This window comes from Bombus terrestris, unplaced genomic scaffold (genome assembly GCF_910591885.1).
Source record: "Bombus terrestris unplaced genomic scaffold, iyBomTerr1.2, whole genome shotgun sequence".
Taxonomy (NCBI): Eukaryota; Metazoa; Arthropoda; class Insecta; order Hymenoptera; family Apidae; genus Bombus; species Bombus terrestris.
The window spans coordinates 383,356-399,215 of NW_025963586.1; the positions used below are offsets into that span (position 1 = coordinate 383,356).

General features: G+C 38.1%; 1 protein-coding gene across 1 annotated transcript; it reads left to right on the forward strand.

Annotated features, from left to right (window-relative positions):
- Window positions 1-5,414: 5,414 nt before the first annotated feature.
- Window positions 5,415-7,958, forward strand: LOC105666960 (odorant receptor 85b-like). The gene is made up of 5 exons (XM_048414284.1): window positions 5,415-5,426; window positions 5,805-6,035; window positions 7,145-7,258; window positions 7,354-7,509; window positions 7,772-7,958. Exons 1-5 carry the CDS (start codon window positions 5,415-5,417, stop codon window positions 7,820-7,822), a joined length of 564 nt encoding a protein of 187 aa, XP_048270241.1. The 3' UTR covers window positions 7,823-7,958.
- Window positions 7,959-15,860: the final 7,902 nt, after the last annotated feature.

The following is a 15,860-nucleotide window of genomic DNA, read 5'->3' on the forward strand; positions in this document are numbered from 1 at the left end:
GTGTTCTTTATGGATTGTTTGAGCAGTTCTTTGATTTCTGCAGTGTCGTTGTTACTATTGCTGTGGTATTGGTTATGTGTGTGTGTTGGTTGGCTGGTTACTTGAGCATAGCTTAGACCACCAATGGTGTTGGTGCTGATAGGTTTGGTGTTTATTGCTTGCTCTGTATTTGGTAATGTTTCAGGTTTTGTGCTGTCATGATGGGCTTGTGTGTTAGTGCTTGTCCTGCTTCGTAGGGGCGGGAACAGTTTTCGTTGTAGTTGTTTTCTTACTTCACAGCCTTTATAGCTGGCTGGGTGGTTACCGTTACAGTTGAAGCATTTAACTTTTTCTATTTTTCCTGAATATGGGCAGTGTGCAGTTAAGTGATTTTTTGCGCACTTGACGCAGGCTGGGCTTCTGTTGCAGTAGTTTTTAGTGTGTCCGTATTGTTGACACCGCATGCATTGAGGTATATCTTTTTTGTGTCGTGGTGGTTCGACTGTTACTATTGTGTTTAGTATTTGTTTGATATCATATATTTCCTTGTTATTGATTCTGGGTTCAAGTTCTATTAAGAATAGTGGTAGTGGTTGCTTAGTGTCGAATCTTGTTATATTGTTTATTGTTCTTGTTTGATGTCCAATTTTAGCTAACTCATCGCTTAGTTTATGTACGTTGGTTTTAGGATGCAATCCTCTTATGAAAATTTTATAGCTCCTTTCAGTTTTAAGCTGATAAGTGTGGTAGATGGCATTTTTTTCTTTTAATGCTTTTATAACTTTCCTAAATGATTCTGGTGTGTTTGTTTGAATTTTTACTTGATCCAATTTTGTTTGCTTTATTGTGTAATTGTTTTTCTCTTCTAGATTATTTAGTAGATCAATAAGCGGGTCTATTATTTGGGCCTCGACAAAGATTGGTGGTGGTTTTGTAATATGGTTTGTTTGGGTAATGGTTTTACTTACGGGGTCAGCGTCTATTTCTTCAGTTAGTGAGTTGAAGGAGTTACTTAGTGGTAATTCTTGCAGCCATCGCTGCTTTTCTGTGACTGGGTTTCCTATGGCACTTGTGTCTGTGGTTGTTTTACGTTTTTTGCTAGCCTTCACTGGCTTCCAGCTTTCATCCTGGTAGTATCTTTCATGTTCTGAATTGCTATCTTCCTGTCCCCGATGCTCTTTTGTTTCTTCTGTCTCCATGTTGGTTTGTTTGGTTTTTATATAATATGTTTCTCCTTTTGTTGCTATGTTTATAGTTGGTATCTGAATTGTTATTTTATTTCCTCCTCACTATCACTTTGCAGCACTATTACTTTGGAGCACTTTTTCACTATTCACTTATACCTGGAGAGGACGACCGTCTAGACACGTCCGTCCTCCTCGGCTGTCCGAGCAGGAGTGACCGAGGCCCTTCATGCCATACTTTGTCCAATGCCTGTTAAATATCAAGGAATACCGCTGAGCAGTATTTTTTCTTTTCGAGGGTTTAGCTGATATTGTGTGTTATTCGGTGGATTTGCTCTATTGTGGAATGCTGCTTCCGAAAACCAAATTGATGATTTGGCAGGGTTTTCAGATCCTCTAGGAGTGGAAGGAGTCGATTCGTTAGCAACTTTTCGAATAGTTTTGACAAAGTGTGTAGAAGACTAATTGGGCGATAGGAGCTAGTTTCGTGTATTGGTTTTCCGGGTTTAGGGATGAGCGTAATTTGTGACGTTTTCCCGGTTTTGGGATAGTATTCAAGGCGAAGAATTGCGTTGAAGATTGAAGAAATGAGTGCAATCCCTTTTACAGGTAGTTCCTTAATTGCTTTATTACTTATTTGATCATGTCCCGGTGCTTTCCTGGGGTTCAGACGATGGATTAATTCAGTAACCTTTAGAGAAGTGAAAGGTTTAATGGGGAGAGACATTTGGAAGGGAGAATGCAGGTATTCTGTTATTTCCGGAGTGATATTGGAGGAATGAGGTTTAAAAACGTTGGATAGGTAATGTTTAAGGAGTTGAACGTTATCGCAGCTGGTCGGTTTGGGTGTGTTGCTATTCTTGCCATATATCTTTCCGCATAACTGCTGATTGCTTCCTTGACCGTTGGGATTCCCAGGTCCCTCCGTATGACCTCATTTCTAACGTGCCATGGGGCGTTTACTATCGTTCTAAGAATTTTAGCTTGCATTGTCTCTATTTTGTTTATATGGCTCACTGTTGCTGTCCACCATAATGGTCTTCCGTACGTCCAGATTGGTTTTATGATCGTTTTATATATTTATAATTTATTTTCTATGCTTAATTCGGATTTTCGGCTTGTTAGCCAATGCATATGTCTCCTTGTTGTCTGTATTTTGTCTATTATTGATTTAGTATGCTGTTTCCATGTGAGTTGTGTATCCAAGTAGAGTCCTAGGAATTTGACTTGCTTTGTTTGTGTCATATGCGTGCCGTTCAGAAGGATGTTTGCTGGCATCTTTTTTCGTAGCGTGAATGTATATATGGTTGTATTTATATGGTTGTATTTATTGGGGTTTGCTTTTATTTGTTTTTCTTGTAGCCACTTTTCTATTTTTGAGATATGTCCTTGTAGTAATTTGACTGCCGTTACTGGATTAGTATGCCTGACTAGTATAGCTGTGTCATCCGCAAATGTCAGTACTTTGCTATTGGTAGTTGTTGGTATGTTCGCCGTGTATAATGTGTATAGTATTGGGCCTAGCACGCTTCCTTGTGGCACCCCTGCCTTGATGTCTTTAACTTCAGAATATGTGTCCTTGATTTTTATTACGAAGGTTCTGCTGCTTAAGTAGGATTTTATTAAGTGGTGTATTTGCTCCGGGAATTGTTTCCTAATTGTTTGTAGTAGACTTTCATGGTTAATTTTATCGAATGCTTTCTCTATGTCTATAAAGAGGGCTGTGCAGTATTCCTTGTTTTCTAGTGCTACTATTATTTCGTTTATAAGCCTGTGCATTTGCTCTATCGTGGAGTGTTTGTTTCTGAAACCAAATTGGTGATCCGGTATTAGTTTTTCTGTCTCTATTATTGTTTTTATCCGGCAATATATTATTTTTTCCAGTATTTGGAAAATACTGGAAGCAATGATATTGGTCTGTAAGATGCAATTTGGTGTGGGTCTTTGCCTGGTTTAGGTAACATTTTGATCTGTGCTAATTTCCATGGTTTGGGGAAGTATTGAATTCTTAGAATCGCATTGAATATTATTGTCATTAGTCTTATTGCTTTTGGCGGAAGATTTTTCAAGATTTTACCATTGATCAGGTCGATTCCTGGTGCTTTTTTGTGTTTTGTTTTATCAATTATGTTTCTAATTTCTTGTGCCGATGTTTCAGGTATGGTGTATTCCTTGTCGGCTGTGGTAGTAGTGGTTTGTGGATCCTCCTCCGTATGACTTTTGAGGTTGCTGTTGTTGATAATGTGTGGTGTGAATGTGTTGCAGAGGTGGTTGGAGAATTCTTCAGCTTGTTCTTCGTTGCTTCTTGCCTATGTGTTATCTGCTTTTCTGATTGCTGGGACGGGTTTTATTGGCTTCTTTATTTTTTTCGTGGCTTTCCATAGTTCCTGTGGATAATATATTGAGGTTATTATTTCTAATGTATATTTCCAGAGTTCTGCCTTGAGGTGTGGTGTGTCTTGATCCCCATAGCGTGTGCTCTGAGTTGTAGTCTCCCGCTGCGATGTACTTGTCCCCTAGGTGCTGGAAGTATTCTTCCCACATTTGTGATGTTATATTGTGTCGCGGAGGCACATATACTGCTGACAACTGGAAGTAGTTGCTGCTAGTTTGAACTGTAACGGGGTTGTTTGTATATATTCCTTATTAACTTGGCCGTGTAGATAATGTTTGATATCGTTTCTGACTATCACTGCGGTCCCTCCATGCGCTTTTCCTGAGGTGTTTGGTATCATATATGGCGTAGTATGGTATTTTCATGTAGCTTTTTGTAGTGAAGTGTGTTGTTGTAGGCCGTTTGAGTTCCAGGCTGCTATTTTCAACGTGTCCGTTTTTATTTTTTACTTAGGACGTTTGTAAGCAGTTGTATCATGACTGTGACTTGTTGCGTTTGCTGTCTGAGAACTGCGTTTTGTTCGCTTATCATTCTGGTTAGCATTTCGGTGTTCTTGATGGATTGTTGAGAAGTTCCTTGATTTTTGCTGTGTCGTTGCTGCTGTTGTTGTGATATTGGTTGTCAGAGGGTGGCGATTGACTGATTACTTGCGCGTAGCTTCAACTACCAAAGGTGTTGATGCTGATGTGGTTAGTGTTCATTGCGTGCTGTGAATTTGGTGTTGTTTCAGATTTTGTGTTGTCCTGTTGCGCTTGTAAGTTATTGTATGTCCTGTTTCGTAGCGGCGGAAACAGTTTACGTTGTAATTGTTTCTTTATTTCACACCCCTTATAGCTGGCTGGGTGGTTTCCGTTATAGTTATAGCATCTAACTTCTTCTATTTTTCCTGTGAATGGGCAGTGTATTGTTAAATGGTTTTTTGCACATTTAACACATGCCGGGCTTCTGTTACAATAATTTTTTGTGTGGCCGTATTATTGGTACCGCATGCATTGTGGTATATCTTTTTTGTAGTGTAGTGGTTCCACTGTTACTCTTGTATTTAGAATATTTTTGATTTCGTAAATTTCCTTGTTATTGGTTCTGGGTTCAAATTCTATTAAGAATAATGTTAGCGGTTCCTTCGTATCGTATCTTGTTATATTGTTTGTTGCTGTTGTTTGATAGCCAATTTTTGCTAGTTCATCACTTAATTTTTCTGTGTTAATTTTTGGATGCAAACCTCTTATTACTATTTTGTAGCTCCTTTCAGCTTTAAGCTGATACGTGTGGTATATAGCATGTTTTTCCTTTAATGCTTTTATCACTTTCCTATAAATTTCTGGGGCGTTTGTTTGAATTTTTACTTGTTCTAATTTGTTTTTGTTTTATTGTGTAGTTATCCTTCCCGACTATATTGTTTAGTAGATTAATAAGCGGGTCTATTTTATTTGGGCCTCAACAAATATTTGTGGTAGTTTTGCAATGTGAGTTGAATGAGTTGTAGTTTCACTTGTCGGGTCAGCGTCTATTTCTTTCGTTAGTGGGCTGAAGGAGTTTCTTAATGGTAATTCTTGCAGCCATCGTTGCTTTTCTGTATCTAGGTTTCCTGCGGCACTTGTTCCTGGAGTTATTTTACGTTTTTTATTGGAAGTTACCACCTTTCAGCTTTCATCCTGGTGGGTTAGTTCGTTGTTGATTTTATATTTCATTATTTTCTGATCATTTCTATTTCATTTATAGCTGAGCACTCCTGATCTTCGTTTGGTGATTGTATTAGATTTGTCGTATTTGTAGCTCTGTTTATGTAATATGTTTCACCTTTTGCTGTTATTTTTAGTGGTGGAATTTGCTGTAGCATTTTCCACCATTTGGTGATGGGCGTTGTTGTTAGTCACTTTATTTTCACCGATTGACGCACTTTCACTGGAGCACTGTTTCACTCGTTCGTTTGGCTCGACTGCTCGGACAGAACTATGTATATTGTGGCACTTGGAGCGTTTTCTGTATTCATAACTTGAAAACCAATATCAACTTTCATATGAAGCTTTTTATTTATTCTAATGTATAGATTCGCTTTCTAGAATATAGATATGCATTTATGAATCATTTTGTGTATAACTATATTATATTAGGTATTATTGATTAATTAGTTACTGCTAATAATTACATTATTCGTTATTATTTATCAATAAGAAATATCATAGAAATTACGATAATAATTTGGGGCAATTCTAATTTCTGAAAGCGTGTTTTATTATTTTTAGGTGCTTCATTTAGCCAGTCAGATCGATATACTCTGCGATAGATTAACAGAGATTTTAAATAACCATAGTGAAGAACAGTTACGTATAACAGTCATAAAAAATCTTATAGTCAAACACCAAAGAATCATAAGTTTATCTGAAAATGTCGAAAGTGTATTCACTTTGATATCTTTACTACAATTCTTTTTTAACACTGTAGTGATCTGCTTTGTGGGCTTTCTTCTTGTAACCGTAAGTAAATTTAGTCATCAGATTGAAAAATATAATGTGAAAATTTATATTCATTTACAGTGAATCCCGAAAGTATTTGAACAGTCCTATTAAAGATTACTTCTCAACTCCGTCAAAAAAATCCGCGCTCCATCGGCGATAAACTGCTCGTTGATTGCTCGATTGTTAATCATTGGCCTAAATATATCAAGTTCGCTAACTCTCATTCTTGTTCTGAAATTGGTCATAGATTTGACTTTGATTTACTCTCACTTATCTCTCGCATCTTGGACACTGTCTATCGTGCCATTACGATTTCGTGTCAATCTCGTTGTGGAGTGCGTTGAAACACTTCGCGTTAGTTCTCAATCTCGTTAATTTTCTGTGGGTCGTTCTGTGAGTACAGCTTCGTTGGATTTCGGATTCTTATTGCAGCTTCATGCATGCGAATTAACCCATTCTTATTTTGGCGATTGTAAATTTGTGAATTATAAATTTCGAAGCTGTCCAAAATCTTTCGTGACATTTAACCGTTATCGAGCAAGAAACGGTCGTGTGCATGTGCATGTGTGGTTCTATAACGACGCGCTGTGTTTCACGGTCTAAAGAATGCTTTGTGTATTGTATTATACAGAACATATTGAAATCTCATTAGTACTATAACGAGGCATGGCTACCATGATTATACTGGTAAACATTGAAACGGATCTGAAAATGTATATACATAAATGTTACAAGATATACATTTCGCAAATATCACAAAACTATTTCAACAGTCAATAAAATTATTCGCTGTATTAATAAGCGACAATATCTAGTGGAATCATGCTTAGCATTAATTATATGTTTAAGACTGCTATTTATAGTCTATATTAACTTTTCACTAAGTGTATATTTGCAATAAATATTTGTAACTTTGCATTATCGGGTTGTTTTCAAATTTTGCTACTGTAATCACGATAACCGTGTTTCATTACAGTACTAACAGTAAGTATTTCAAACAGTTTCGTGATATGCAAGCAATACATTTATACAAATTTTCTATGGTAAGCGTCGAATGTTTTCGTGAACCACTGTATTTTTTATATTACTTGGCGATTATATCATTAAATTTCTCTTTCACATTTTAGTCATTAAGCAGTGGACAAGCACCTGCAGTAATAACAAAATGCTTTCCTTATTACATAGCTGTTAATTTTGAAGCACTTATACTTTGTTATACAGGCGAATATCTTAGTTCAAAAGTAAGATATTTATGTTAAAGATTATAATAAGGTTATTATGATTATATAAAAAAATCTCCTTTCTATTATTGTATAAAATCATTCTTTTTTTACAGAGTGAGGATATCGGTTGGACTGTGTACAATTCCAACTGGTATCGATTAAGTATTTGTGAAACTCGCGCGCTTTTATTATTAATATTGCGTTCTCAGAAGCCTCTGAATCTCACAATTGGGAAATTTATGAATCTTTCTTTAGAGACATTTGCTAATGTAAGAATTCTCTTACGCTTCCATGAAAAATTGGACCAAATGTTCTAGAAAATAAATTTTTATCTTTTAACATAGCACAAGTGACTAATTTTACAAAATAAATTTTAATATTAGTTATCCAATTAATGAAAATAATTTTACTTATTTTGTTCTATATACAACTTCAATATATTTTTTGCATTTAACTTGTTAAAATTATTAATCAAGATAGTGATATTATTAAAATGATTTATTTTCATGTTTCTTATATTCTGTTTTATAGATGTTGAAAGCCTCTGCTTCATATGTTTCGGTGTTACATGCAATGGAATAAAACACGATGAAAATTTGCAATAGTAAAATATTGATGCGCGCCGGAATAATATACTCTTGTTATAATACTTATTTTACTACAATGAAACAATCTGCTCGAAATTTGGAAATGGAAGCAACCATATATTACTAATGAAATGCAGAAAATAGAAAAATTTGCTTGCTTCAAAGTTTATTTTACATTTTATAGTTTTCATAAAATGTAGTATTGCAATTGTTATCTAAATTTAAAAATACTCTAAGTATTTCTTCTTTATATGTAATTATTTTTTATATGTCGTTTCCTTAGGGTTACTGATTTATTTTGTTCTAATTTTACATACTATTAATAAATATCTGAAATGTATTCTTCTGGATTGTTATGATAATTCAATTGATTATCCATATACAATGGCTCACGAAAGTGTTCGAACGTCCTTTAAAACAGAATAAGTTTTTCAAAATTGGAACAAGTCAGATTTACTATAGAACAAGATAGATAGGTGTGTGCAAATCAAAGCCAATCAAAAAAGAGGTAGTAATATTACATATTGATGTGAATATTTTTCCGCTCCCATTTTTACAATAGTAAAGGTCGCTTTATCCGCAATTTAAATAGTATGTTTTGCAAATTTAATTATACCAGTTACACATGAAAATTTCATCGAAATCGGTTAGTTACAAACGGCTAAAAATGATAAAGATCACAATTTTTCATAACCTTCCACTTATCTACCACTTAAAATTGTCATAAATCTAAAGATCCTTACATTTTTCGATGTTTTTCGCTTATTTCCGCATCAACCAATTTCCATAAACTAATTGTCTTAATTTTTCAAAACCCGGTTTTAAAGAAATTTTCTGAAAAAAATATTCTATTTTAAAGGGTGTTCGAACATTTTCGTGAGTCATTCTGTTATAATTAATAATATAATTGGCTAGTGAAATGTACATATAACAATTGTTTAAATCTGGCGTAAATAACATATACATATATATTATAATATTAGTTATCGTAACGTAATGCAAATGTAACACGGTATATAATAGCTTCGCAATATCTCTTAAGAAATTTTAAAATATTTTAAATATTTTAAATTAAAAGGGAATATTTTGAACATTTAAAAATGAATATTTGTTTTCCTTATGAATTGACTCTTTCTCATAATGTCATTTAATACTTTTCGTTATGTACTTTAAGTATCAAATAAATGCAAATCAATGCACAAGATGTAAGAACGTGTTATACATATAATTTCTTTTTAAAATATAGAGTATTACTATAATAACATCTATAAAAATATGGTCATGCAATTTTTAAGTAAATATATCGTGCATTGAGGAGGTAAATATTTACAAACTTTTACTTCACTGTTAAGTTTATATTTACGACTGACAACAAGCTCCCATTTAAATTTATTATATTTTATGTTCCAGAAATTAACTTTATATGAAGTTGAGTTTTTATACTCTTAATATGCAAATGCGGACTAAAAGGGAAAAATTGTATAATGTCTTGTGGATAGGGTGTAAAAATCCATTAAACATATGTATGTACATAATGTGATAAATGTTTATTGCTTATCCGTGATGTAAATACGACCTAAGAATATCTACTACGGGAAATATGAGAATTCTAATCAAATGAAAATTTTATAATTCTAAGTCATATATAATTATATAAATAAAAATACTAAATAAGAAGTACTGAAAAATTAAGAGAAATAAAAAAGTAGTCTTAATTTTGAAGCAGTTATGTTTGTTTACACGGGCAAGTAATACTTCAAAGGTAAGATATTTAGACTAGAGACCGTAAGAACTCTAATGCTATTACCTACGTAAATGTTTCCTTCTTATCATTGTTTACAACTTCTTTTTGCAGAGTGTGAATATCAGTTAGATAGAATATCAGTTAGATTAAGTACATATTTATGAAATTCGTGACCTTTGGTTATGAATATTACGTCTGATCCTTGCTCTTTAACCCTTAAAATTGAGAAGTTTATGAATCTCTCTTTGAAGGGATTTCCTAACTCAAAAATTTTCTTAAACCCATAAAAGATTAATATTAACAAATAACGTTGAACCTTTATATTTAAATATAATTGAAGTAAATAATTATATAAAATAATTCTCAAACTAATATCAATAATTAAACTGAATACAAATAATTTTCGTCATTTTAGTTGACATTTTAGTTGACATGATTAACAAGTTGATGATAAATTTTCGCGGAACTGAGAGCGCAGGCGCACAAAGCGCTCAGGAAGGTGACGAGAGAAAGAAAGAAGAATACCGGCAACACCGAGCCCCTCGTCAACGCCTACAAGGAGATCCGTAGGCAGTTAAAAAAGGAGATCGCCTGTAGCAAAAAAACAGCTTGGGCAGAATACTGCAAGATACTGGAGAGCGACCCTTGGGGCAAACCCTATCGCACGGTCATGAAGAAATGTAAAAGCAAGGGACCAACAAACGACATGCCGATCGACATGGTGAAGGCAGTCCTACAGAGGCTATTCACCCTGGGACACGGACCCCCCCATTATGAGGGCCGCGAAGAGGCAGAGACCGAAGAAGAAGGAGATATTAGCCTCAGCGTCGTCATCGGCGAAGGCGATGTCGTCGATGCCGCCGGAAGAATGAACTCCAAGAAGGCTGCAGGAGTCGATGGCGTGCCGGGCGAGATCGCGAAGCTGGTAGCGAGTCGCAGGAGCGAGCTCGTGACAAGGGCGTTCAACGGCATCACCGAATCAGGAAGGATCCCAGACTGCTGGAAGACGGCCAGAGTAATACTGCTAAGGAAACCGGGAAAGGATCCCAGTCTCCCCAACGCGTACCGGCCGATAAGTATACTCCCAACCATGAGCAAGATCTGGGAAAAATGCTTTAAGAGGATCATCGAGAGATGCATCGGGACGGACCCGTTCCATCGGAGGCAATATGGCTTCAGAAAGAAGAGGAGCACGGTAGATGCCATCACGCAGGTGATGAAGTTTGCCAACATCTGCAAACAGAAGAAGGTAATATGCGTGATGATCACCCTGGATATTAGCAATGCCTTCAATTCGCTCAGCTGGAAGAGCATATACGAGGAATTTGACAAGAGGAAGCTGCCATGGAAGGTCAAAAGGCTAATCGGCAGTTACCTATCCGGAAGGAGGATTATCGTGAGCAACCAGCACGGCACGGTGGAGCACGAGGTGGCGGCGGGAGTTCCGCAGGGATCCATCCTCGGACCATTCCTGTGGAACTTGGTATACGACCGGTTGCTCGAGAGACTCGACAACATGCCAATGGTCAGAGCAACCGCCTTCGCGGACGATCTGGCCATCACATGTTCCGTCGGGAGGAGCGAAGATGCCTCCGTCAAGGTCAACACGATGCTAAGGATCGCCAACGATTGGTGCACGAGTGTCGGGCTCACCCTGGCGAGGGAAAAGACGGAGGTCATGCTCATCACAAGCTTGCGAGTGCCGAGAGTGGTGAAACTCAGGTTGGGCTCCTCGGACATCGAAACGGTCGATCGCATCAGGTATCTCGGAGTCGTCATCGACTCCAGTCGGAGGTTCGGTGCGCATATCGAGATGGTGTGTAACAGAGCCGACAAGTTAATAGGAGCCCTTAAGGGAATTCTACCCAACATCAACGGGCCGCCCAGCCTGGCTCGTAGGCTCTACTACAATGTGTGGGAGTCCATCGTAACTTACGGAGCACCGGTGTGGGCTAGAGCAGCGAATACCGATAAGAACAGGAAAAAGCTGAAACGAGCACAACGAACGGCCTTGTGCATAACAACGACGGCATACTGTACCGTCTCCCACGCGGCACTTTGCGTGTTGACCGGGAATCTCCCGATTTACATAAAGATAAAGATGCTCGGAGAGACCTATGAGAGGAACAAGATCCATGGGTCCAGGATTGGCACGGATGACGGCTCCAAGCTGAAGGAGGAACTGGAGGCGATTCGCAAGAAGGCCCAAGAGGACTGGCAGAAGGAGTGGAACAACTACAAAAAAGAAAATATCACAAAGAAGCTAATACCGAGTGCGCTGCTATTTACCAAAAAGAAGATGGACATCGATCACCACAGCATGCAGCTGCTAACCGGGCATGGGAGCTTCGGTGTCTATAGGAAAAGGATTGGCAGGGACAGCGACAGCAACTGTCTCGACTGTGGAGACCCGAACGACGATGCAGAGCACGCCCTCTTCGCGTGCCCGAAGTGGACGGACAGAAGGATCGAGCTGGAGAACGCTCTGGGCGGGAAGATAGACGTGGGCAATCTGATCGCCACGGTGACCGCCAAGGACGAGAGCTGGAATAAATTCAGGCAATTCTGCAAGACCGTCATGTGTCACAGGAGGGTGACAGCGAGGGCCTGGGAAGAGGCAAGGAGGAGAACGAGCGAAACAACAACTACGCGGAGCAATGAGGGCAAGAACATGAAACAACGAAAAACCGCAGAAGGAGACCAGCCCAGTATTCTGAACTGGCTGAGAGGACGACATGAGCAGTAACTGCCCGAAGAAGTAGATACAACGGGGCACGAAAAGACAACCCTGATGACTGCCGACAGGTTTTACCGGGGTTGTCTGCCCTCTAAGCGGAGGAAGAAGGAGGAGGGGTTTTTAGTGGGTATGGCAACGACATCCGACCGACTCCCACATAACCCAGTGATGCGGGTCACTGGGCATGCGTAATAGCATTTTCCCCTCCCCACGCAAAAAAAAAAAAAAAGTTGATGATAAATTTGTTGTGTCTCCTCTACTTTTGAAAAGTATCTTTTTGAAAGGCAGTTTCAATAATATATATTTAATATAAACAAATCTTAGTATTTCGAACCAAGATATCAGGAAGATATCAGGCTGATTTGTCTCTCTATTATTTTTCTACCCATTTTTTTCAGTTCCGCCTGGGCAGGCGACCTAAACGGACGTGCGAAACGGTGCTCCAGTGAAAGTGCGGCAAGAGGGAAGAGAAAGCGACAAAGTAAACGCCCATCGACAAAAGGTGGAATCATGCAGATTCCACCAATAAAAATAGTTAATTCAGGAGAAACATATTTCATAAATAAAGCTACAGACTCTACATATGTAGAGAAAAAGGACGATATTATGGAAACAACACAATCCGACGGGGAGCAAAACATACCAATACACCAGGAAGAAAGCTGGACGGTGGCAACCTCCAGCAAAAAACGGAAGGTAACCCCGCTCGCAAGCGCGAGGAAAATTGATACATCTGAAAAAAAAACAATGGCTACAAGATATCAAGCTGCATAATCCATTCAGCGCACTGCCAGAAGAGGCAGCAACGGACCCAACGGAAAGTCCGATAAACCGCATTCCCAAACCATCACCGATATATATAGATGCGAAAATAATTGACCCCCTCATCGAACTCCTAAACAACACTGCAGGGAAAGACAACTATGTTATCAAACAGATAAAAATAGACCAGGTGAAAGTGCAAACCAACACCCCAGAAATATTCAGAAAATTACAAGATCACTAAAGGAAAGGAACGCAGCGTATCACACTTTTAAACTCAAAACTGACAAAAGCTACATAGCAGTAATCAGGGATCTACACCCAAAAACAAATGCCGGAAAAATAAGTGAAGAACTGGCAAAAATCGGACACCAGGTAAGGACAATTAACAACATTAACAAATACGATACCAAACAACCATTACCGCTATTCCTAGTCGAACTAGAACCTCGAAACAATAACAAAGACATATACGGTATAGAAAAATTACTAAACACAATAGAAAAGTGGAGTCACCTAGACATAAAAAAGATATCCCACAATCCATAAGGTGCCAGCAATACGGCCAAACAAAAAACTATTGCAATAGAACCCTGGCATGTGTTAAATGCGCAAAAAATCATCTCACGATACACTGCCCATCCACGGAAAAAATAGAGGAGGTTAGATGCTATAACTGCAACGGAAAACACCCAGCCAGTTATAAAGATTGCGAAGCTAGGAAACAATTACAACGCAAACTGTTCCCGCCCCTACGAAGCAGGACAATCACTAACACACAAGCCCAACAGGACAGCACAAAACACGAAATAATACCAAATACAGAGCAAGCAACAAACACCAAACCCATCAGCACCAACACCATTGGTAGTCTAAGCTACGCTCAAGTAACCAGCCAATCGACACATACAGACAACCAATACCACAGCAATAGCAACAATGACACTGCAGAAATCAACGAACTGCTCAAACAATCCATAAAGAACACCGAAATGCTAACCAGAATGATAAGCGAACAAAACGCAGTACTCAGACAGCAAACCCAACAAATCACAGTCATGCTACAACTACTTACAAACGTGCTAAGCAAAAAATAAAAACGGACACGCTAAAAATAGCAGCCTGGAACTCAAACGGCCTACAACAACGGGCCCTTTCTAGGGCTAAAACATTCATATACTATAACAATATAGACATACTACATGTCTCAGAAACACACTTCACTACAAAAAGCTACTTGAAAATACCATACTACACCATATATCATACCAAACACCCCTCAGGAAAAGCGCATGAAGGGACCGCAGTGATAGTCAGAAACGATATCAAACATTATCTACACGGCCAAGTAAATAAGGAATATATACAAGCAACCCCCGTTACAGTTCAAACTAGCAGCAACTACTTCCAGTTGTCAGCAGTATATGTGCCTCCGCGACACAAAATAACATCACAAATGTGGGAAGAATACTTCCAGCACCTAGGGGACAAGTACATCGCAGCGGGAGATTACAACTCAAAGCACACGCTATGGGGATCAAGAGACACTACACCTCGAGGCAGAACATTGGAAAAATACATTAGAAATAATAACCTCAATATATTATCCACAGGAACAGCGAAATATTGGCCGACTGACCTGAACAAAAAAACAGATCTTCTGGACTTTGCAGTTACAAGGGGACTAAACACAAACAAACTAAAAATAACACCCAACCTCGAGCTCAGCTCCGATCATACACCCATAATAATTGAATACAGAAACAAACCAATACTTTATAGCAAACCAGTAACACTATGCAATAAATCCACCAAATGGCAAACTTTCAAAGAAATAATAGAAAGCAAAATAAACTGCAACATCCCGTTGAAAGCTCCTGAACACATAGAACAGGCAGTAGTGACATTGACAGCAACTATTCAAGAAGCAGCAAGGACAACCACTACACCCGAATCAACCAGCACGCAAACAATAACAATTCCGCAAGAAATACTCGACAAAATTAGAGAAAAAAGAAAAGCGAAAGCAAAATGGCAAAAACATAGAACTCGAGAAAACAAAAAACACCTAAACAAACTTGCAAAGGAAAGAAAAAACAAAATAAAAGAGCAGAACAATAACGATTTCGCAAAGTTCATAGGGACACTCTCCACACACGAGAACACCAACTATTCACTATGGAAAGTATTCACTACGAAAAAAATAAGGAAGGCAATAATAGCCGTCCCAGCAATCAGAAAAGCAGATGACACATGGGCAAAAAGCAACGAAGAACCAGCTGAAGAATTCTCCAACCACCTCTGCAACACATTCACACCACACATTATCAACAACAGCAAGTCATACGGAGGAGGATCCACAAACCACTATTACCACAACCGACAAGGAATACACCATACCTAAAACATCAGCACAAGAAATTAGAAACATAATTGATAAAACAAAAAACAGCAAAGCACCAGGAATCGACCTGATCAATGGTAAAATCTTGAAGAACCTTCCGCCAAAAGCAATAAGACTAATGACAATAATATTCAATGCAATTCTAAGAATTCAATACTTCCCCAAACCATGGAAATTAGCACAGATCAAAATGTTACATAAACCAGGCAGAGACCCGCACCAAACTGCATCTTACAGACCAATATCACTGCTTCCAGTATTTTCCAAAATACTGGAAAAAATAATATATTGCTGGATAAAAACAATAATAGAGCCAAAAATCTAATACCGGATCACCAATTTGGTTTCAGAAACAAACACTCCACGATAGAGCAAATGCACAGGCT